The sequence below is a fragment of the Mixophyes fleayi genome, chromosome 2 (assembly GCF_038048845.1).
Source record: "Mixophyes fleayi isolate aMixFle1 chromosome 2, aMixFle1.hap1, whole genome shotgun sequence".
NCBI classification, from domain to species: domain Eukaryota; kingdom Metazoa; phylum Chordata; class Amphibia; order Anura; family Limnodynastidae; genus Mixophyes; species Mixophyes fleayi.
Window position 1 is genome coordinate 334,079,215 of NC_134403.1, and position 25,200 is coordinate 334,104,414.

The 25,200-nt window shown below is 37.8% G+C and overlaps 1 protein-coding gene across 1 annotated transcript in view; it reads left to right on the forward strand.

Annotated features, from left to right (window-relative positions):
- Positions 1-6,049, forward strand: part of LOC142139392 (transient receptor potential cation channel subfamily V member 3-like) — a 41,369-nt gene extending 35,320 nt beyond the window's left edge. The window contains exon 16 of the mRNA XM_075196957.1: positions 4,703-6,049. Coding sequence (XP_075053058.1) covers positions 4,703-4,818 — 116 coding nt within the window. The 3' untranslated portion in view covers positions 4,819-6,049. The remainder of the gene's footprint in view (positions 1-4,702) is intronic.
- The last annotated feature ends 19,151 nt before the right edge of the window (positions 6,050-25,200 follow it).

Consider the following 25,200-nt stretch of genomic DNA (forward strand, 5'->3'; position numbering starts at 1 on the left):
TTTATTTAACTTTTCAAGATGTCATAATATCAAGATTTCTAGATTTTGGACTCTGGTGCATGGGAGTGCTTGGCATGTTTGAGCCCTGTCTTTCATCTTTAGAGAATAATTCCTCCCTGCCATATTTTCCAGTAGGTTATATTGTATTCATAAGGGAAAAATGAGGTAAGAGGAAAGGAAAAGAAAATGCTCCACACCAGGTGATTACCAACCTCACTCTTAAGTTAAATCAGTTTTAATTATAGTGAGGGGGTGCTTGTGTCAACATATAAAGCATACAGATACAGAGAAAAGAGTTGACTGAGATAGCACTCCAGGTATTGACATAAACAAGATAAAGTATATTAATACACAAATTTTATTAGTATCATTTAAAAAGAATACATGTATATTCAACCAAAATAGGATAAGAGCGAAATATTTAAAATAAAGTGTTGAAAAAATGAGGTTAAAATATATTGACCCAGTAGTAGGATTTGATTTTATATGCTTACTGTCCAAGAAAAGTTCCTTAATAGTGTACCTCCTAATTTAGTAAACGAGACTAATATGTCCAATATTATCTAAGCCAGTGATAATTATAGGTGAATATCTCAAGCAATCTGCAATTAGTCCAAATAGGATTATCATAGTATTGTCATAGTATTATTTCGGTACAAAGTTCCCTAGCATACAAAGATTTGGGATATATTCTCTGATTAACAGTTCTATTACACTAGTGAACACAGATAATTATATCTCTTACAGTAATCTCATATATATATATATATGTGTGCTCAAAATTACCCTATTGTACTCTGGTTTATGGATATATTATCTGATTAGCAACTCTGTTGCACTAATGATCCAACCACAGATCGTTATATCTCTTACAATACTCCTATATATCTATGGACTCTAGATGGCAGTGGAGATCAAAGTCTCTCATCACTTAGATCCACACTAAATTAGGTTTTAGGTCAGATGAGATACATAAAGCGAAACCAGATTATTTGTTTTAGCTTGAGAGTATATACAAGATTATTGTAAGAGATAATAATTGTCTGTGTTCACTAGTGCAACAGAGTTGCTAATCAGGCAGTATATCCTAAGTCTTCATGATACTCTCAAGCTAAGACTGCCCATCGACATAAGTGGTCAAACATATGCTAATGGCTAATAAATAAATGTTACCAACATGAATGTATACTGCATGTAGCCATCCTTGAGAAAAACAAATAATCTGGTTTCGCTTTAGTATTCCAGTGATTCTGAAGTGATTTACAAATCAATTTGTGATTCACACAATTTACAGTACACCTCCTAGGTAATTGGACCAATCACAGTGCTTGTAAAATAAAGAAGCCAATCAGCAAACAATAAGGAATGTCACATGTTTCTAGCCTTAAAACAGGGACTTACCCTCTGAAAAAAACTAAACTATCAACATGTGTGCTGAAGATGTCAGCCTACATGTATCAATTCAGTTTAAAAAGATTGTCGCAGTTTCACATTCTCCTTCAGTACAATGGAACTTGGCAGTCGGCAGCAGACGGTAAGTTGTCCGCTTTGTTGAAAAACTGTTGCTGCACTTGGCCAAACAGTAAATCTGCTCTCATGTGATTTAATTACTTAAACACACAGTGGACCTCATTTATGAAAAAAACAGCACCTGGATTTCTGCCAAAGCCCATAGGTTTATAAAGGAAGATGGCTGTGTTTGCAGTTTGCGGAAGTTTACACAACATGATGGGTGGAGTTGTGTGGAAATAAGGCGTTTCTTGAAATGTAAAGAGTAGGCATATCAGTCTGCCTAGTTTTGTGGAGCCGCACAAAAACAAGCTTTCAGTTTATGGGGCAAAATTGTTATATTTCGATATTTTGCAAAAGGACTTGATTTATGCACCAAACCTAAGATCTGAGAAATTGTTTCCTTTCCTATACTTTGAATAAGGCTCCAGTTATACTTTAGAGGAGAAGCCCATTTCAAATCCCATTTTGCACAATTTAAAACATATCTTCAAGTACACATAGGTGCCACATGTAACAACGACACTGCCGATATCCCCCCACTCTCATGACATGTATAAGCCATAATTGAGGTTAAATTCAGCAGTAGTTTAGAGGAACAAATGCAAGTTTATTTTAATGAAAAGGGTCATTCTAAAGTAGTTGGAGGTTGTACTGTGAATGTTAACACTTTTAAACAGTTCTCTTCAGATATTTCCACCTTTCCAAAAACTGTAAATGAGGTCCAGTGTGATTTAATGCAAATTTTTGCAATTAATTGCATGAAATTTAGTGCGCAGTCCCTTATTAAAAACACATACTTCCTGTATTTCAAAGGAGCATTTAGTGCCAAGAATCTCCTACAATCTCTCAAGAACATTGATTATTTGCCTGTCCCATTAAACTCTATGGTGAAGATGAATCATCTGGAACTTATGCAAGGTTTTGTGTCTAATATGCAACATTGAATGATTGAACAAGATTGGTGCATTACATGGTAATTAAATGTGTTATTTGAAACAACAACAGTATTATTTTTTGGATTAATCGCTGGTCATCGTGCCACTGAGAATCATGTAGCCTAGTCATAAAGAATAATTTCATCCAAGCATACAGTATATTTTTTTTAGCCCCCAGTTGGACAGCCATGGACTAGAAAAAACACAGATCTGTTCATGTTACTGGAATTTAATGCTTAATATGTGTCTATGTTTTTATTTTATTACAAGCAGGGTCACTCGGCGTTGTACGGGTCTATTTGTAATGTGTAGCAGTTTTTATATATTAGCCAATTATTTGGTAAACAGACCAAAAATACTATTTAGAAAATAAGATTTGTTGCTTTGTTGCGCTGTCATTAGGTTTCCTTCCAGAAGTCAAACAATTGTTTACAACCAAAAATGATGTTATCAATATTTGTTGCTCTTTTGCATTGTCACTATGTGGTCTAATAGCTTACTTTTCAAATACTAAATAACTATGTAAGATTTGGCAGCTTTAGTTTTAGAGCTGTGGAAGATAATCGCCAACAAACTTCTTCTTTTATCCATATAGAAGATGTTTAAGGACCTGTATAAATATTTAGATACTTTATACAGGACCTCATATCTTGAATAGTGGATGAAAAATCCTGCTAGCCGATGATCTCATTGGCAGGTGTGTGGACATTGTCTGAGGAAGTGTACCTCTAATAAGCCTTCTGACCGGACCGTCTAGCTTAAATATCATGACAAGATCTGAATGCAACTAGCCTGGTCATCTTTTGGACATCCCCTTTAATATAACTTTCGCAGCACATTATGGTAACACAATCCATCCAGTCCATTTCAATAGCGCTCTATGATCCATAGACCTTTTGATGAATTTATATTTTATTTATAGTTGCAGTGTGAAAATATAAATCTCTTAACCCCTTGAATGCTAAGGACGAGAGGGACTTGTCTTCTGTATGACCCCTGTTAAAGTAATAATTTAATTTCTTCAGCAAAAGAAACTTTAAGAATAAAATTTATATCATTGTTTATTTACAAAAGAAAAACTTGCGCTGTGATAATATCACTCATTTTCGTCTCTGAAAACTCTGTCTGTTCACATTCCAGACAATTACTTTTAGTACCAGCAAAAGTAGGTTGTACTACAATTTGCAAATGTCCTATTACAATTGGCTGAGAAAGTATATAGACGTATCTTGATCCTTTTGGCTTCCCTGGATGCAACGGAAACTTTGAAGAAATTCTTGCAACTCTTTGTCCACATCTTTCATTAGAAACATCTGTTCTTTGAATAACTCCTTCATTCCTGTTCATATCCCTCTCATCAGCTCACACGCAAGGATCCATTTGACATAATACCACATCAAATATTAATGATATACTAAAATAAGATAAAACAATGTAAATATTTTCATATTAATAAATTGTCTTCATCCAAAATAAAATATCTTTGACACCCCGTAAAGACCCACTCATCCTCTACATTTAAGAAGTTAAGAAAACCCACAGATTACTTACCACCATGATCTGTGGGATTTCTGATACTAAGAGAGAAGAATTGGTTCTATCGCTCTGATTATGGGGAATACCCTTATTCATATATTGTTCTAAGATTCCTCTAATAGATTATATGAGGGATGCAACCAAAAAAAATTGAGTATACATATATCAAAAAAAGCTAGAAGTTTGCTTTCAGAGTTGGTGCACCAATTCTGAAAACAAACTTCTAGCTCTTTTTGATATATGGATTTCTGGTACTGCCAAAAGAAAGGAATCTATCCTCCATTAGAAACACTGGTATCACAACGTGCACGAGCACAGTCTGTTAAAGTCAAAGGGATATGCCAAGGATCTTGGGAGGCTTGTTTAGAGCCTCTGTCTCCCTATTCCTGGCACTTAAAAAAATGGTTTGAAAATGAAAAGTCTCCTCTTTTAAATGATGGTACCCTTGTTTATTTACTGCATACTGGTTGTTTTTGACCAGCAGGCAATATATAAAAATGGACTAACCCAAAATTGTTCAGCACAGGGTGAGAAAAGCGGCGAAGGGCTTAATTTCACTTAACAGAGATGTAAAATAATTGTGGGTTTAGTTCCACCAGATGCTGACCAATATAGACCTAAAATTAGATCTACCTGTAGCTTGTAGTACAAGCATTCTAGATTTTTTTTTTTTACTGAAAGTGATTGCTCACTGATAAAATGCATTTTTCTTTACACAGGATCAAGCTATACCAACTTGACTTACATTGATGAAAGGGATCATTCAGAACAAAATCTGCATAATGAAGACAAGATGGAAAATTCAGAGGATGAATTCACGGAGACTGCACTTTAATTGTATTATTGCAAATGTGAGTAATGGACTGACATGATGAGGCTGTTAAGACACCTTTATGTTCAGTGACAAAAAAATCCAAGAAACCTCATGGAATCATTCACCTGTCTCACAAATCCAGACGTGCTGCACTACAGGATCTTGACGTTGCAGTGGTACATTGTGCAAGCACAGTTGAACTCTAACAGCACACAATGAAGATTTGCAGAATAAATTCCAGTATGTTATTATTGTTTCAGTAAGCAACTTCTTACATTTTCTTTCTGTCATTTAAAAAGTATCAAAGTTTTTCTGTAAATATGTGTACATTGTAGGAATCCCTAAAGAATAATGTGTGATATTTCTGAGATCATTAAGCTTGAGAAATCAGATCCCAGATCACTGACAATAGACATGGGATGGGCTAACACAGGCATATTACCTACATGTCACTTGTGTTCTAGGCTTTGCACATACAAAACTTGATATAGTTGTACAGTACCTGATCAGAATGTGAAAATCTATGGACCATTAGCATAGGTATATGAGACTTCAATCGCCTCCTATTACACAACTCTTGTCACTAACGAAAAATTAGAAATTGCAATATGAATGGTAATTTTTATATGTAGATACTTTATTTATATTTATTATGGTTATGTTTGTTAAAGTAAGACAATAGTGTATTTCATCACTTTTGTACCTCAAATTGTCTTCAGATGTTTGGTGAACTCAGTGGATAGCAGTGTGTAATATGTCAGCACTTTATAAATGAATGCAGAATTGGTCCTTGCAGAGCCGCAATGCAGGTAACAGGTCAGCTGGTCTATATTTTCTAGTAGTGCTTAATTCCCACGTGGGGCATAACCTCAATGAGGTACATTGCTACAATGTAATTCACTGATAAATTTTTGTTTATGATTTACATTGGGGTTTTTTGTCTACGTTTACCTAGTCTGTAGAATGAAAGTATTATTGTTTGTTACTAGGACAGGGAGTTGAACTGTGACTCTCAGCTGTTGCGGTGCTAGATGAAGTTATCTCAACAACTGGAGAGCTGCTGCACTCCTCCCACAAGCCCCAAATTTTGAATGAAAGTCCTAGTTTTATGAAACAATAATGGGCACGCCCTCATGAAAATGGGGTGAGGTCTTAAAGAAAGGGGTGTGGAATAGGTGTGTCTGGGTGTGTTTTGGGTTAGGCAGGGCGGGTTTAATTTGTTTTAATTTTTCATTAGGAATGTTGGGAGGTATGCACTCGATTAAAACAACATTAAAGGTAAACATTGAATATACATAAAAGTACACTTACTCTCAAACATTTTCCTGCAAATCGCATTTATATCAGGAGACAATCCTAAAATTGTTGCTCCTGCTGATTCTCTCTGCATCTCGTTCCCAAGACATCCCATCATGTTGTTTCTGTTGCTCTGGCCACTAGCTGACTCAGAAGTCCATTTTGTCTGTTTACTGAAATCGCAGACCAGAGAGTATAAGGAAAATGTGACCAAGAAGTCCAGAAGGGTAACTCTCAAAAAAGATCAGAGCATTTCTAGTTATGCAAATGTGTCTAATTGTGTGCTGTGAGCATCTATAAATATAGGTGAATGCCTACATCCCGGGATTTGCTCTCAGAAAATCAATCTGCTCCTACTTTTGGAAGCGCAGGATTGGAGCGTGCCTGAAATAATCAAGAATATACATATATATACTAAAACAGTGTTTCTTAAACCTGGTCCACAGGACCCCTAACAGTGCATGTTTTCCATATCTCTTTGCTTTAGCACAGGTGTATTCATTACTGATTGACACATTGTAACAGATTGATAGGTGGTATAAATATTTCCCTTGTCACCTGGAAAACCTGCACTGCTAGGGGTCCTGAGGACTGGGTTGAGAACCACTGTACTAAAACACCGAAAACTAAAGCAAATAAATGGGTCAGTGCTACAATATTGCAAGACTGATCAATTTTTCATCTGGAAAACTTAAAAGAATGATCTAAAGTGTTGAAGCCCATATGCTACTTCACAGTGACCTATTTATATAGGTACCTATGTTAACATAAGGAAAATTAATTTCTGAACTAAAGCACATATCTTTACCATTGTCTTATTTTGGCCGAGTGCAAATTATGTAGCTATAAACCTGAATATGATATGATCAATAAAACACATGTGGCGAAACTGGGATGATGCTGGATCACATTGAGACAGTCACAGTCCTCATAATTAATACATAAATTAATTGTGTCTGCGCAAACCTTTTTTACTTTAAATAGCTTGTAGGTGCTATACTGCAGTGACGATGTAGTGATCTACGATAACAATACTGATTTATAGTGATATATAGTGAGCTCATCCATTCATGTGAAGCCCACTTTTGTCAGGTACACCCCGCTGCTGCTGAGCCTCCAGCCGATTGGAATGAATAACATAAAGCAGCCACAAATTGCCATCATTTTTCAGTCATCAGTCATTTCTTTGTATTCTCTCTGTTATTTATGTTGTGTAACTAAACTGTATATTTGTTTCTTTTATAAATAAATAAATCTGAAGGGATATATATTTCAATAACACTCTGTTTAACTTAATATTTGTTCTCAAAGCTGTTTACACATTCTCTGACATTTATGGAATACATTCTACCTTAAAACATACGTCATCATTGTCTAATAATTTTACTGCATAACCACGTCCTGTTAAGTTTCATAGTTGCCTGTATTGAGCAAGTCTACTAGTCTACTAGCAAGCTACTACTGGCCTAAGACCATCCATTCACATTGCAAGCTATTCCTCTCACTCTATGTACTGTAAAAAGTAACGTGGCTTGTGCACTATTACTGTTATAGCGGTAATAGTGCACTTAAATACCATTATTATGGTAGCAAGCAGAAAGGTTAATATTACTGTAATAACGGTAATAGCTTTTAGGGGACGGTACGTCGGGCGGAATTGAATTCCACTGTGCACAATGGGAATTACTGACAGAGATAACAACGGTTAGACTGAGCGGCCCGGGGGAACGATGCCCCCCTGCCCCCTGGCCCAGCCCGCCCCTGGTGGGGTCATCACTAGGACACGTTGTAGCGTCTAATATAATGACACATTGTAAAGATGGGGAGGAGGAAGGGACTGGATGTAGGGAGTGGTACAGACAAGTGTCCCTAATCTCCAGGAGGGACTGTCCCAGCTTTGTAGGTGTCATTTCTCTCACATAGTAATGATTACATTTCCTAAAGGTGTTTGTAAGTTGATACTATAATAAGGATCTTTGTTTATAGCAACATTATTTATATTCAAATATTAATTACATACATAATTACTCACCTGTACAAGACTTGTTATTGCATAACTATAGTTGTAGTTAAATGACATTATATTTCCTATGAACCATGTGTGAGTTCTGAACTGGAGCTGGATCACTCCCATGAAAAATTACTTTAAAAATCTGATTTTCAATGGTGTTTTGAGCATTTTTGTGACCTGGAACCGGGTTGTCAAAACCCTCCCTGCCATGAACAAAATGTGTGCCAAGCTCAACACAATTCATGTTTAAGTAAGACTAGTAATTGATATACTGTGTATTCCAGAATGCAAGGTAAGGCAAATATAGATGTCCGTCTTGCAGTATTAAAGTCAAAAAGATATACTGCTTCTCCGGTATGGCAAAAACGTACAAATATTTATCATGCATAGAATGGCAAAACATAAGTACTGTGTCCCTCATAAACCCCACATATCCTCACATGCAAGTATGTAGCCAATATGTTATGTACGTCCCTCAAGTGTAATGTGTCCCCACAACTATAGTCCATGGTACTCACCTCCAGGTCCTCACATGCTGTTGGTTGAAGCTTCTGCTGCTATCCAGAAACAGAGACAGTGATTGCGCTAAAGGTAATTCCCGCTGAACACTTATTGGCTCGCCACCGGATATGGTCCCAAACCAGGTGTCACACAATAAGGTCATGTGACTTGGAAGGTATTTAACAGAATATTTAATTTAATTTAAAATACTCTTATATTTGACGTAAAAAATAAAAAGAACAATGGTGTTTAAAAGGGTGTCCAAAATCTTCTATATGATTGATTAATTATTTTAGATTAATGCTTCAGTAATCTCGTTGCCATAGTGCATGTCATTGTTTCTTATGTTTGTTTTTCCCCCACTTACCAGTGCTGTGCATCAGTGTGGCACTTTACATATAAACTATAATATTCATGGAGCTGTCTCCCCCCCACATGTTCTCAAATAAATAGGACTCAATTAAATTGTGCTAGTCTCACCCTTGGATATCTTATATACATATACTTACCTAGGGCAATTGTTAAAATCCACTACTAGAAACCTTGTTCACCGTTTATGTGCCCAAAAATATGTCTAAAATAATTTTATGCAGATGGAGTCTGTTCCTTGTCTGTACTGTAGTATTCATGCTTTCTGTTTGTCCAAAATTTGTCTTTTAGCATGATGCTATACAGTTTTCAAAAGCTGACATCCTCCATCTTCAAGAGTTGCACCCAATTTCTAGAAGTTGGTTGTGGATAAAATTAAATTAACAGGAAAAGCCAAGTACAGCCCCTTAAATAATAGTAGTAGGGAGAGGCCATTAAAGTATTGTAGGTAACCGACAGAGAGCAACCGTTTACAGTAAACAGAATAAAATAGAACTCCACATAAAGTATTGTATGACTCCTGATATACAAGACAGAAGCATTTAGTAATAAAGATCCTAATTGTATTAAGATCCTACTTGTCAGTGGTCAGATCATCTTGTCTGGGATAGTGTTGCATTGGACAGCTAGATCACATATTATTTATTGTGATTCTTTTGTCTAGCGACAGTGTTCCTGGAAACTGTTTTCAGCATTTGGCTAGTATATGAGTATTACAAGTCGTTCAGGAGGTAATTATGATAATAAAGAAGGGTCAACACTGCAAATATTGACTCTTTGAACAAACTTAATGTAATTGTTAATAAAAGCCTTGGACACTTAGGAAATGCTTGTAATTTTACTTCAGTATACCATAGCAACATCTGACAAAAAGGTCTAAAAACCCTGAAGCAGCAAACTTTGTGATAACCAATACTTGTGTCATTCTTAAAACTTTTGGCCATGACTGTACAGGAGGCATTAGGGAAAAGTGGAAAGACAAAGTGGAGAGGTGGGGGACACAGGGCAGATAGCATTGAATTATTTAATATTTTTTTTATATTATACAATATAGTGTTAAAACATATCCAAAATTAATTTCACACTCAAAACTCCTAATGCAATCCAATTTCCATACCAGCACTTCTAAATTCCCACTTTGACCACTGGTCTCATAATTTTTTATTTGAACTAACCGTTAATTTACAAAATTACTGATTTAATCAAATTTACAAGTAGATGACTGTAGGTAATACTGTTTGTGGAAGTCATTTCTGTTCTTTCATATGTTATAAACATTACTAGTATTTTTCTTTACAAATTACGTTTATTACATTTTTCACAGTAGAGATTACAATACAAATAGTGACAATAATCAAATCCAGCATTGCATATTTTAACCAAAGTAATAATATATAAATTTAAAACAATACATTGTTCATAAAATTGTGGTTTGTAAATACAATACACTAAAAACAAAGTTATCAACAATGAATATTCCTAAATACAAAAAGTACAGTGGCCCTTGTTGGTAAGACCTTGCATACCCTGTGCATTGGGTTATATTGATTATTATTTTCATCCAGACTTCATTTGTGGAAATAGTATTTATCAGATCAGTAATGCTGAAAAAATTGCACAGTAGGTAAGAAAATGATCTAAATCAGGCTTTGTGATACATTATTATAATGCAAATTATTGAAATGTTTAACCAGTTAATGACAGTAGGGTGTTTGCCGCTTAATGATAAGACCAGTTTTATGGTTTTGTCACTGCATCAGTTTTACATTCTATACTTTTTTATTTGGGAGCAACCACAGTAATAAAACAAGACTGGGTATTAGAAAAACAGATTTAGAGATAAGTGTCACACGCTGCTCATTTGGCTTCCACAGACAAAGACTGAGACACTCACAGGTGTCTCATTAACAGACTTCAAACCTCCAAGTTCTGATCTGCACAGGTGCAGACTGATTACCTGTCTACTTCTAATTAAGATTCCTATTGGTTCCTGCGTTGGCTCCAGACTTGAAAAGGCACTTCCTTCCTTTCCTCTGGGCCTGTTGATCATGTTACCAGTCTGATTAGGTTCCTACCTATTCTGTGAGCGCTCACCTGGATTGTCAGTGCCTTGCTGTGTTGCTGTTAAAGACCATACAGATCAAACTGCAACTGTCTCTGCTGTGTACTACTCCACAGACTATTCAGCTCATGCTGCAACTATCTCTGCTGTATGACACTCCACAGGTCGTATCATCAAGCTGCTTGTTGTTCTTTTCTCTGACTGAACTGTTAATGTATTATTGAAAGCATTAAGGCATTATTTGGTTCCTGATTGCTGCCACATCTATTGTGCATATACTGCTACCTGGTCAGTTAATCTCTCCTCTGATGTGGGCTGCTCAACTGTGATACCATATACCTGCTGCCTTATTCTTTCCACCTTATTGCTGGACTGTGCATTCAAAACCATATCTCTAATTATATGCTGATTGTTCATATTGCACATGATTTTGCTGGTGGCTCTGCCCACCTTGTACTATGCTCCTAGTGTGTGTATATGTGTATATGTGTATATGTATGTATGTGTGTGTGTGTATGTGTGTGTGTATATATATATAATCTCTATCAAGACTTTCCTGTATATTCATCCAGTCATCATTAAACCTCTGATTGTACTTTTATCCTGCATCTGGCATCTATTTGAACCTCAGGCTATCATTACCACTTACCAGTGTATTACCATATTCACTCCCTGAGGATCTGTTCCCACAACATTTATGAACAGATCCAGAGTCCAAAATACCAAACCGTGACAATAAGACTGCTTACAAGCTTACAATCTATAGGAAATAGGAGTTTGGTATATGAGGTTAATTGCCAGATTGCATATTGGTCCAGCCAGATTGCAATGGGAAAAGTGCTTGATGGGGCAAGAACTGCTTACATTTGATCCAGTCATGGAATAATGTTGATTTGGGGGTCATTAGGTTGTTTGAGTGTAGAAAGAAGAATACATTTATGTTTTGCTTTAACTGTGTAGATGGGTGGTAATCATCTAGAATAATCGCAGAGTAGAGGTTTCAAGTTGAGATATTTTGAGACAAGCAAAAAGATGTATCCTGGTGCAGTTTTGTTATTGGCTATGTATGCTAGTAGAAGTATTGGATTATTTAAGGTATAGGGTGAGCGGAGCAGCAGTTGAAGAATGTTTTGTGGGGAAAAGTTAGTCTAATCCCTGTGATTAATATAGACTGTAGGGTGAAATGCTGGTTAGCAGAGAACTAGTGGATTGCAATAGTTAATGTGGGAGATTTTAGGTTGCATGAATTAATGCAGTGGCTTAAGTAAGAAAATTTTGAGTAGTGTCCTTTTAGATATAGCAGTGATCAAATCATTGATCACCTTAGTCAGTGCAGTCTCTGTAGAGTGTTGGGGATGAATCCTGACTAAAGAGGGTCCAATAGGTTGTGTGGGAAAGTAACATGTGAGATGATTGTAAGCATGTTCTCAAGAAGGAGGGACATGGCAAATGATAGATGGGATTGAAACCTCTGAGTTTTGGTCAGAATATTTTTTTTTTCAGAATAGGAGTAATAAATGTATTTTTGAATAATGATGGAACAATACCAGTGGACAGGGAGATACTAGTTATTAGCAAAAGTTGGAATAATAGTGATTATATTGCTAGTTAGCATTAAATCACTATTGCATGTGTTCCTGCTGCTGTTCAGATGCAGGTAAATCGTCTTCCCAACACACCTGGACCTCTTCACAGAAAACAATTTGTGGTAAGACTCTGATGACATTGCCACAGCTGAATGGCGTGTTTTATTCATGTTTTATTCATTTGGTGCCGGGGAACTGAATCAAATGGTTTTGGGCACAATGCTTTATTGAAATTTTACAGAAAGTTTATATATGCTGACAGTTGGCAGGTTGTTAAATAAGCAGCCCAAGCCAAGGATGCATAAATTGCTCACTAGAAGTTGTTGTCACCTGATAGCCACTGCCTTGAAGAAGTAGTGAAGTGTGTGTGTGTGTGTGTGTGTGTGTGTGTGTATGCCTTGAGTTCAAGTGTAATTGTACATGTGTGTAAATGTCCCTTTGCATGTGTATATTGGTGTTTATGTCTATAATGTAAGTGTTTATCCTGGTGTCTGTGTGTAATTTTCTTATGTTTCTGTACGCAGGTATTATTTTTCAGGTATGTAAGTATGTGTTTACTGTTAATTTATGCCATTTTTGGCAGATAGTATTAAAAAATCATAAGTATTAAAAAAATTAAAATTGCAAGATTAAAAAGAAATATTCTTGTATATACATGTTAGTTTATGTATGTGCCTCTCTGTATCTCTACCTCTGCAGTTTTGTACCTCAGACCATGTATGTTGCCTCTGTACACATCTGCCCCTGTGTGTTCTGGTTGCTCTAAATGTTTTGAGTAAAGACCATATTTAATTGTGCAAAATCTTTTCAAGTGACTAGCTGCTTAATCAGCTCATTATATATAAATGACTTCCAATAAGATTTCACACTTTAAAATGGGAACAATGGCACCTCTAATTCAACTTGATAGAAGCACAAAACAGAAAAGTAATACCACAGGGACTGCATTGCCACCTCTCCCTAACAATGATTTCCCACATTACCAAGAAATGGATTGTCGCACTGACAGCCTGCCCTTTAGCAATGACAGCCGAGGCACTTGGATGAGGGCATTTTGTTCGTTAACAGCCCACTTCCCAGTGTCGCTATCAGGGAGACTGGCAGGGCCGGTGCTAGGGTCCTCGGCGCCCTAGGCACAATGTAAAAATCCGCCTTCCCCAAACCCCCACCGGCACAATGTAAAAACTCCCACCCCCCCCCCTCACCCGTCTCCATAAAGCTGGTCCTCTCTGCCGGGTCCCGTCCCTCACTGACAGTCGGGCCGTGATGATGATGTCACGCCCGACAGTCAGTGAGTGGAGGGGAGGAGACAGAGCGCCCCATCAGCTGTTGGAGGGGAGGGCGGCGGTGGTGATCCATAGCCCCTCCCCGTGGATCGATCTCAAGCTGTGCGGCGGCCGTTTAAGGGATGCTTAGCGGTCGCCGCACAGTTTTCAACTACAATAGTAATTGTTTTTTAATTTTGAGGCGCCCTGCAGAGCCCGGCGCCCTAGGCAACTGCCTAACCTTGCCTAATGGGAGCGCCGGGCCTGGAGACTGGGTGTTAACTGAGCAAAAAGTGCCTAAGGTGGCTATCCATACAAGGCAATAGGCGAGACTTATTGGAGTCTGGTTACTCCAAATTGTTTCCTTTGCTTATTATTAACAAAGTATAAAAAGTACGTTTCCGGCCCTATAACTCCTTAATATTATTATTAACCTTTATGTTTTGCCAACATATTGTGCAATGATTAACAGACATGGATAAAGTTCCCTGCCAGTGTGCAAAAGTCTTATCTTCCTAGGTGGGGACAAGAGCCAAAACTTTGTTACGCGGATTGAAAACACGAACTACTGCCAGAGTGTCATAATGCCTTTTCTGACACTCCTGGGCGTCTTCTAATTGTTTCATGGAAGGACCTATTTGTCTCAGCCTTTTATACAACAATGGAGCCTTGCAATCAGGTTTTGGAGAGGTATTATTACCTAATGGGCAGGATAAGCAATACCTCTTTACTGACATATGTATTACTGGCCAGTAAAACTGCAGTAGTTATCTTTCCCGAATCTTATCCTCTCCCAAACGACCCACACAAAGATGTGTGTGTACGCCTTTCAAAACTAAAGGTGCCTGCGATATAAAACAGTTGTTCAACTTTTCTTCCCTGAAAAACCCCTGCGGCGCATACAACAAATCCCTTTAACAAAAAAATAAGGTACACCTTCTGCCAGGCTGGCAGCTTTCACCACATTATTAACATCTATAACAGATTAAAATGCATATTCTAGGGTAGCATCATTATGTTGATCCCTAGCAAAGTCCTGTACTGAAATGAGCCTTAGATTCGGGGACCAGTCACCATCACCCTCTGGTGACCCCAAAGTGTCCATGACAGTGTCATTGCAGATGATTGGCTTAATTTGTTCTTTTGTTTCCTTGGGTGAGATTTGGGATGAGTAGCAGTCATGGACCTGGATTCAGAATCCTTGAACAACAATTCTGTTATCTCTTTTCCCGGGCCAAGGGAGAGTTGGACAGGTTACTTTAAGATTAGACTTTTCATCCGATGTATCACTTGGGACAGGTTCAGCTGGATCCAGTCATTAAGAACAGGGGAAAGTTTTGCCCCAGGATAAGGGGGTATGGTAGTTTTGGGGTTATGCTAGCCACTACCTTAACTATTTGGCCTTCTAGGGTACTTGAAAGGTGAGTGTGCCCGTATTCATTAGTAGTTACATTGATGCACAGCACCTTCACCTTAGGTAATATTGCAAACACCTCTTTTGGAACCACAGAACTGGAGACCAATGTTAACTTGCTTCTTAAGTCCACCAAAGCCAAAATAGCACACTGATTCATCCGAACAGTCACTCGAAATAGTGACGGACTCCCCCGGAAGGGGGCATGGTGTAGCAACTAGGAACGGCTCATCCCAGCCAAGCCATTGGTTCCTGTTGCTTTGGACATTCAACATGGAAATGCCCAGGTTTGCAACGTTCAAAACAAACAAGTGGAGAAACTTTTCTTACTGGCTCCACCAGCCGTGATGTCAGCTTTTGCTTGGACAACACTTTTGAATTCCCCTCTGGAGCCTTAGACATGTGTTGCAGGGCTGAATAATGGTCTATCGTCCTAACAAGCTCCTCGTAAGACTGTGGATCCGTTTGTAGCACCATCTCTATAAGCTCTGTTCCAGCACACGGACACAGTGGTCAATTGCCAGTATCTTCACCATATGGCCAGGTGAATTGATATTTGGCTGCAAACAACTCTTTATCACATTAGAGAGTTCCACCAGATTTGTGTGAACCGCTTTACCTGGGAGATAACGGCAGTCATGGTAGCACTGAGCACTCCCCGGTACTCTCACACGCCTGTTCGTCAGACAAATCAACATAAGACCGCTGAACTTCACCTCTCAAATATGGCACCAATTTTTCGGCCCATACTCCTGAAAGCCATATAAGATACGCCTCCACATCATCTGAGGCGGTCATTTTCTGCAAGACAGACACCTCAGACACATCATGTACCTGCCTTACTTGAGCTAGCTCTTCACACAAGAGCTTTGTATTTTCTATCTGGGCTCCTGTGACCTCCAGCATTTGAGACTGCTGTGCTTGTTGCGTAGCGACTACATCCATCAATGCCCCCTGCTGTTCTTGCTGTGTAGTGGCCACATTCACCAAAGCCCTCAAGAGTTCCTCCATATTGCTGTTTTGGCGTGAAGGAAAGCAAAATTTTGCTACCCTAAGTACAAATTAAACAGTTTTGTTTGTGAAAACATTTTTTTCTCACCTGTAGATAGGTGTGTGTGTGTGAACAGACTTAACTCTGTCTGTGTCCTCAGCATGCAGATTCTCAGGGAAACTACTATTCTTTCTTTTACTAGTATGTGGCAAACTGCCCCTAGTGCCCCAATAAAAAGCATTGTTCTTCTTGTTTAAAATTAGATATCTCTAACATGCATAATTTTCAATGTTTTAGGTCTTGGTTTTCTAGGTTTCTTAATTAGCCTAGATTGAAATGTCCTTTTTCTACATACAAGATAAGTACAGCATTAATCATAGAATGATAAATTCACTATAGATGTTTGTTTTTAGTTCCATTGTAACCTGTCAGTCATATTTACTCTTAAGCTATTATTATTAGAATAAGCTGAATTTGAACTATACAAAGGAAGATTAATACAATGGCTGTAGTTTTTTCACCAATCCCCAATATTTTCATTATCTCAACTGTTTTGTGACTATGAAAATAACTGCTGCGTGTGTAATATGTTGAAGTTAAGTAATTGGATGAAGGTGGTAATCAATAATTTATGTACACTACAATTGGTTGAGAGGCAATTAATATGCAACCTAACCATTATTGTAGCAATTAATGTTTCCAAGATATTAATTACATTGAGTTTGGTATCATTCTATTTGCAGTTTCATGAGAATGTTTCCGGTATTATTTATGTAGCGTTCGCTAGTGAACGCTAGTTATAATTAATATAATTTTTTCATACACCCAATAGCAAGTCCAGAGATGTCATAAAAGAACAAGTTTGTACAGGTTTAGAGGCGGGAAACTGAGGAAGGACACCTGGCCACTTCAAGGAACAATGACCAGAGGAGTCAACCAATGGCATGGTGAGTTTTTGGGAGGTCATGACCCATTGACCTATGAATGTGGACCTTAATACTGTAACTGTGTATCTTTGTGATGTCACTGATTTTTACAACTATACAGTGTATAAATTGTTCACCTCTGGTTTTGGAAACCAGAGCATTCTGATAGAAACTTGTGTTAGTGCCAACAGGCACAAGCGTTTGCATGCCAAACTTTGCCTTGTAATACTCTGCAAATAAAACCTACGTGCTGTGGAACCACAGCTATCGCATCAGAGAATCTTTATTGCAAACGATAGATACGGAACACCCACAACAGTTTATTGAAAATAAAAAAAATTACGGGCCTGGTATGGCAGGACTCCTGGTCAATTAGGACCCGTACAATGATACCTCCTGATGGAGGCCCTGTGTGAGCTTCATTGCACAAACCTCTTTGGAAAAACACCATTGCCAGTCGCTCATTATCAGATCCTGTTGTGCTGACCACCTTAACAGTTACATTGCACAGATTATATTGCTAATCAAATTGCACACGCTAGTTTGTGCAGACCCCTTTGATAGCCACATTTCACAGAACCCATTGCCTGGTGGGTTGCACAGATTCCATTGCCAGATGCATTCGATGGATGCTGTCAATTGTGAAGCCCACAAGGGTTGGATCTTACCACTGACACCCCCCTCAAACTACCAAGAAGAGGAAGAGCTGCAAAATGTATGGGTATCGCGTATTGATATCGATACAGAGTGCATGTAGAATGAACTACATTGTGTCAAGGAGTAAAGTGACATAGGGTTTGATGTTGGAAATGGAGGGAGCTTATCTGGCCTGAAACATCTCTATGAAAGTTGTGCATTGAGGTATCATGGCACCTGGACTGCCTGTGAAAAGTAGTATAGCATTATGGACTTGTTGTATAGATGCAGCATAAAGTAATTTATTCCTACACCTTTTTATGAATATGAATTTGCACTCTAATATAGAGTAGATCTCAAAGGGTGCACATTTTTCCCCCCATTTAAAGGAAAGAGCTGGGAAGACATCCATGCAGAATGTTGGTATCCGCTATAAGGCGCATGATTTTCAACATGAATGTAAAAATTAGATTTATTTTTCCGGGATTGGAATGTCAGTGGTGTTTGCAGTAATCAGACCTCAGTCATTAGTTTTAATTAAATACTTTTTGCACCATGAAAGCACACCTCATAAGGGGAATTAATATGCTCAGATAAACCAATGTAAATGAATAAATGCAGCTCTAGTGCCCTTTACTGACATGAGTTTTAAAAAAAAATACAAATGAAGATCAAGCAGGCAGTATTTCAGGACATAAAAAGTTAAATATTAATTAGGTGGGTGGTCTAGACAAGCACATATCAGTCTCAAACCAAACAATTGCACATCATGAAGACCAACAAGTTGAATGTATGATCTTTGTTTTTAATGAAGATGCATTGACATCACAATCTTCTCATATTAGTGCTTTTCCCCCTCTTACTATTCTTACAGGACTTTATATTTGTATCTCTCTTGTGAACCCATGTGATTCAAGTCAAAATATTATTTCACTATATATTTTTTGTCTTATAATGTGCTTTCACTATATACAGTGTTTATTAAGTGCTTAGCTACAGGCAACTTAGCTAGTATGCAGCAGTTTTGTGTGTTTCATTTTTTATTCTTGCTCTTTATAGATATATCAAACTATTTCAGTTTCAGTACTAATCCTACACTGGTAATGTATTTTCTGATGGAGAGGTCTCAGTTTTACATAAATATGTAATATTTCACAAATAAAGGAATGACTGTCACACGTTTTATTATTAATTTTTCCTTAGTACATATTTATATCTCTATTCTCGTGGAACATCTGATGCACATATTGTTAAAACTGCAGCAGTGTTTAATTATGTCTAATCAACCAAATAACATCTTAATTTATGCTAGTACAAAGTAATGTCCCATTGAGTAACTCAAAATATCAGAAGCAGAAAGAGAAGCATATTGATATACTCACATTTTTGAATATATTGTTTTTATTTCTGTGTGTGCAAGAAAAGGCAGCTTACTTACATCATTAGCAACATAACAGGTTAAGTGGGCAGGGAACTGTCCCTCCCTGAATCTTATGTACTTTACCGTTGTGTACTTTTATCCACTATTAACACCTTACACAGTGAGCTCTTCAGATTTCTACACTGCAATTCTTTAGGTTTCTGCACCTATGGATTCAAACGGTACTGAAAGGTATGTACACACATTTATTTAAAAAGCAGATTTTTGTTACCAAGAGATTATAGTGTTATGATATTTTCTTTTCTACTTTCTGCTACAATAAATGTGTATATATATATACATGATATGCTTTGGAAGACCTACTTTCCATTCATTGTTGCACTTCTCTGTTTAACAGCCTTCTGCATCCATCATACGAGTATTATTAATATTATTTATGCAAAAGTTTGATAATATGTTGCAAATGTTCGTCCTGAGAACTATGCATGTTCTGATGGTGTAAGAAATACATTTAAACAAACAATCATAAATTTGTTGTATCTTATGTGCAACATCTTTTCACCTATTTTCTGACACAGGATCTTTAATAATAGAAAAACTCCGGCACTGGGATGGAGAATGTCTCAGCAAAGAAAAGGTTTCAGTGATTAGAAGACTTTTTGTAGCTCTGTATGTCTGACAATTTACCTAATTCAAAGCCTTTTTACTACGCTGTTGGAGAGAATTATTTATTGTTTTTTATGCCTGAAGAAAATATCAGGTTTACAGCACATTTCTTTTTCCTTACATACATGAATCTAAAAACTTCCTTAATTATTAAACCTCTGCACTGTCACGTGTGTAATTCAGAATGAACATGACTGTGGGTGTTTGATTTGGTTAGATTTAGAAGCATTCGCAAAGCAGATGATAGAATTGAAACTACAATAAAAGTTGTATGTTTCTTACTTAAATATTTATGTCTGTGCTTCCAGTTTCTTCCTGGTAATGCTATATTTACCTTACTGGGTTAACGTAAATGACCAAGTTTCTAGAAGCTACTTTGATTTTGGAGTTCTCCATTTTTTTTTTTAACTTACTATAGGTTCATTTCAGTAATTTAAAAGATGAGTATATAAGGGGAATAACATAGAAACATTATTTACTGTAGCACTAAACTTGGAAAATAAGAGATAAGGAAGACTTATTGGGCCCGATTCCTTAAGGATCTTAAATTAAGAAGTTTCTTATTTAAGTCTCCTGGACAAAACCATGTTACAATGCAAGGGGTGCAAATTAGTTTTCTGATTTGCACATAAGTTAAATACTGACTGGTTTTTCAATTTTACCCCTTTGCAAGAACATTACAAGGTCAGAGATACTACATGACCAATTAAGGGTCCTTTCCCATTAAGTGAATTTATAGGTTTATAAAAGTGCTCTGTTACTATAATTCTTACAATACAAAAGACCACACAACATATCCTGCTACTGGAAAAGGTCCATGGGTGCCCATGCTGAGTGAATGGTTTAGAGATCTTCATACCTTTAGGACCTAAAAAGAACTCGCACATTTAAGGATTTCTATGTGATCTGTGCCACCTGGCTAGACTTCAAAACCACAGATCATCATCATCATCATTATATATAGTGCCAGCAAATTCCGTAGCACTTTCCAATTGTTATGTTTTTGCTGAACTGTTGCACAGAAATCCATTCCTGATTTTGCTGAATATCAGAGCTGTTGTGTCTGTTGGTGAGCAACCTTACTCACCCTACTTCCTGAGCTGCTAACGAGGATTCCACATTGCTGTTGATTACCGGCTCTTGCTAGACTCATCACTGCTCATTACCTAGCAGCTGAGCAGTCAACTGTTAACAACTATACAGTACTGGGATAAAGTCCAGGGGGCACCCGAGTACCAGTGAACAGTGTGGTTCCAGGAAAGGCGGCTGCTAATGGTGAAAAATATCCCACACCACAGGTTCTGTATAGTGGTTATCAGTTTGCTGATTGTGGGCTTCATGACAGCGAGACATATAGTTATGTGATGCCCTCTCTTCGGATAGATACGCATTCCTGCTAGCAAGCCTCCCAGTTGATCACATGAAATAATGAGATTCTGGCGGTGGTATCCATATGTATATTGTTGCAAACATTTACGGACAAATACCATTGTTATGAAGCCTACATTTAATATGTCAAGGATTCAATCTAACAATCTAGGACAGTGTTTTTGGTTGCAAAATACAGATGTTATAAGTACAGGTGAGCGGTTTGGATTCAGGTTAATCTGACAAATCCATGCAAGAAAAAAACGTATTAACGTCCATTAAATGCATATTTTCAGTCAGATGCATCTCAAGATATTTTCAGCTGTAAATCGGTAAACAACGTATGTCAGGCATATAAGTGTGTATACTTTTGCCCCCTATAACACATAACCAGTGTAGAGATGTGGCTTGACAGTGTTAGTAGTAAAGTACTAAATATACAATACCCTATTTATACACAATATAATAATCTAATGAAGTGATCCATTAATACAAGTGAGAGTATTGTCTTGACAGTGTTATTAATAAATGTGAAAGTCCATTTTCATTATAAAATTAAATTAAATACACACCTGTTGTTTCCTCTTTAAAATCAAAAGCAAGTTTTCTTGCCTGCAGCTTTCCAAATGGAAATATCATGAATTAATGTGAATAGATAGCAATGATTCATATGATATAGCCGTAAAGCTAGTGATTTGAAAGTGAAAAGTGAAAGTTCTATCAGCTGGAGGGGTCAGTATGCATTCAGCCAATCAGAAGTGATTAGATGGTACTGCTGATAGCCACCATCATCATTGCACCAGTCCCCCAACACCAGCAAGAGATACATCTCCTAAAAGTCATATCTGCGGATGCTTCCATGACTAGTTGTTTCAGAATTATGTGAACAGGCACAGGGAGACGCAAGTCAACAATACACAAAATATATACGGACATATGCATACACAATTTTGGTGCACATGCGCAGCGTAAAAATAAGCATGTTGTCCAAAGAAAAAACAGACATACGCCTACCTTTAAATGAGGATCTTTATCTCAAATCCCCACCACCCCTATACTTGAATACACCTGGCATTGCATTATACAAGGAACATTTGAAATATGGAAGACTGCATCTTGGTAATGTTTTTTGTTTTTTTTTATCTCTTTAGGGGAAATGTAATCAGATCTACAAAAATGTGGTATTTCCTCTTTAACTGGTTTTAAATTAAACAGATATATTCTCTATGCAATAAAAAGTTTTGCTGATCATTCAGACAATAGGAGTGAAATGCACTTCGTAGGCTCAAAACAGTATGGCATTTCATCTCAAACTGCTAGGCATATGATTGGAGAATACATCATGTATTCAGATCACATCCAATCATGTGCTGTCATCTTCAGCCTTGAGTGACCTGTTCTTTTAAGTCTGTGAAGAAATGCCATGTTCTGCCCCTTGTTATCCCTTAATTCTTGTGAAACATCCATCCTTGCATTGTGACATATAAATGTGTCCTAGCATGTGTGAAGATAGCGGGTTTATCTGGCCCATTTGTGCCTTACTATGTCAGGGAAGCATGCCTAGTACCTTCTAGGGTTCTTACAGTCACTCAGGCAAATGCAGTTAGAAAGGTACAGCCGTACATTTATTGTAATAAAAACAACACTAAATAAGTAAATAAACAGTAAATAAATGCCAGACAGGTTTACCACATTATCTGTCCCTTATCCCACTAGCTAAAGGAGCTTCAGCCACCTGGATTTCCTGACTTGCAGAATCCAAGACCTATGCAGTTTTTCTGAGTTGCAGATGTATAAGCAGGATACTCAGTCCAGCAGAAGCCTAGACTTCAACGCTAGAGTTATTACCAGGCTCAAGAATAAGAAAACCAACCAGCATCCCTTGCTCTTACTCTTTCCTCTATACCCTGAAGATTTTCCCCACTCCAAGGGATGGGTCAGGGGTGACCTTAGATAGTGGGATCCTCTGAGAGTGGCTGTCTGTCAAAAGGGGCTGTTACCAGTGTGTCCCTTCTCATCCCAATACATCCCTTGGTCTCCTGCTGGGATGACCCCAAGGAGTCTGGTGGGATACAACCTGAGACAATGGGAACATACTCGGGTTAATTAAGTGACAAGGCCACGATGATTAAATGATACTCCCAGTCTTAACCCCTTACAAGCTTTTTCAGCCAGAACTAGCTTCCAGCTGATCAGGACTTCCTCTACAGAAAAGAGGGGGGAATGAATGCAGCTACAGTCCCCTCACCTGTATCTTGGAACTGAACTCCACCTGATCAATTTAAGAAACATGCATAACAGCATCACTGCAAGAACAACAGACACATTTTTACAATCTAACCTAGAATGAAAAAGTCTCCTATATAGGCATTGCTACAATATCCACTTATCCACATGTAAATAGACACTGCCTTTGCACTCTGGTGAGCTGGGGAACATATAAAAAGTACTATAAATAGTACATGTTATGGTCCACATTTTGGGAGAAACTGGCTGGTTAACATGATATCAAATTTGTTTCGTCACAGCATGCTAGGAACCACTGCCCTAACTTATAACACATTCAAAACCCAAGTGAAAGAAATGTATTTATCTCTCTATTCATTATTTTATATTAAAGCAAAGATTGTTCTGTTAAACATTAACAAATGTACACAGAGCATTTAAAAAAATAAATACAAAGGATCATAATAATAATAAGGCTAGTTTCTGAAGCTGTAAATGCAGACCTCTATTTTGTGTTCTTCTACACCTAATTTTCTGCATATGTGCCCCTTTCTATGAGTGTGCACGTGACTTATAATATCGATAATGCAGAAATTGCCAGGGTGCTTATTCTGTGTGGTGCAGTTAAATATTTAAATGGGTTTTTCTGGGTGAAAAAGAAAAAGGCGCGCTTCTTTAAATTAATGAAATGTGTACATAAGAATAATATCATTTGAGATGGCAGTCAAGAACATAGAGGAACAATGTGCGAGTGCAAATATAAGAAAAATGTTGTCCGGTGCTCAAAAACAATATATAAAATAACTATGTGTCAGCATATACATAACAGAGAATTTTGTGACTTTGTTGCGTATTGCCATTTAGCAGCCACCTGCATGACATCTTTTCCTATTGGGAAACCATGTGATTTTTTTTAGGCTGCCGGTGTGATAACGGCTGCTCTGTGTTGCCGGGGCGCGATAGCTATTAATTTCGGCAACGGTCGGGCCGAATACAGGAAGTGACGTCCCAGTCGTCATGGAGACGGCCAGGACGCCAGAGATGGGGAAGTGTGTCGCGGCAGTGCCCGCGGCTCCTAACAGTACCCCTCCTCGGGGTTAAGGAACCCCGACGCCCTGGTTTCCTAGCAAACTGTTTGAGAAACCTCTTGAGGAGCCTGTTAGCATGAAGGCGTCTTCGTGGAACCCAGGACCATTCTTCCAAAGCACGATTTTTCCACTGAACCAGAAAATGGACCTGTCCATGGACTTTTTAGAGTCGAGAATCTTTTGAACTACAAATTTCTGAGGCCCATCCAGATCCGGTGACCGAGTACTTGAGGGCTGAGGATGTTGAAACTGACTTGAGTGTAATACCGATTTGAGAAGGGAGCAGTGAAAAGTGTTTGGAATCCTCAAGGAACAAGAAAGTTTCAGCCTGAAGGCTACATGGTTAACTTGTTTGTTAATGGTGAACGGTCCAATATATTTAGGCCCAAGTTTTTTACAAGGTTGTCTGAGCTTGATGTTGCGAGTAGAGAGCCAGACCTTCTCTCCTACTTTGAAAGAACAAACCGTACGGTGGTTGTCAGAAATGAGGTTCGCCTCAAAGAAGACTTAAATTTTTTCCAAATAACCTTGAGGTCTGCAGCTGTGGAACGTATTTCTGGGAGGCCAGAAGAACTGAGTGAAAATAAAGAATTGGACCTGGGGTGGAACCCAAAATT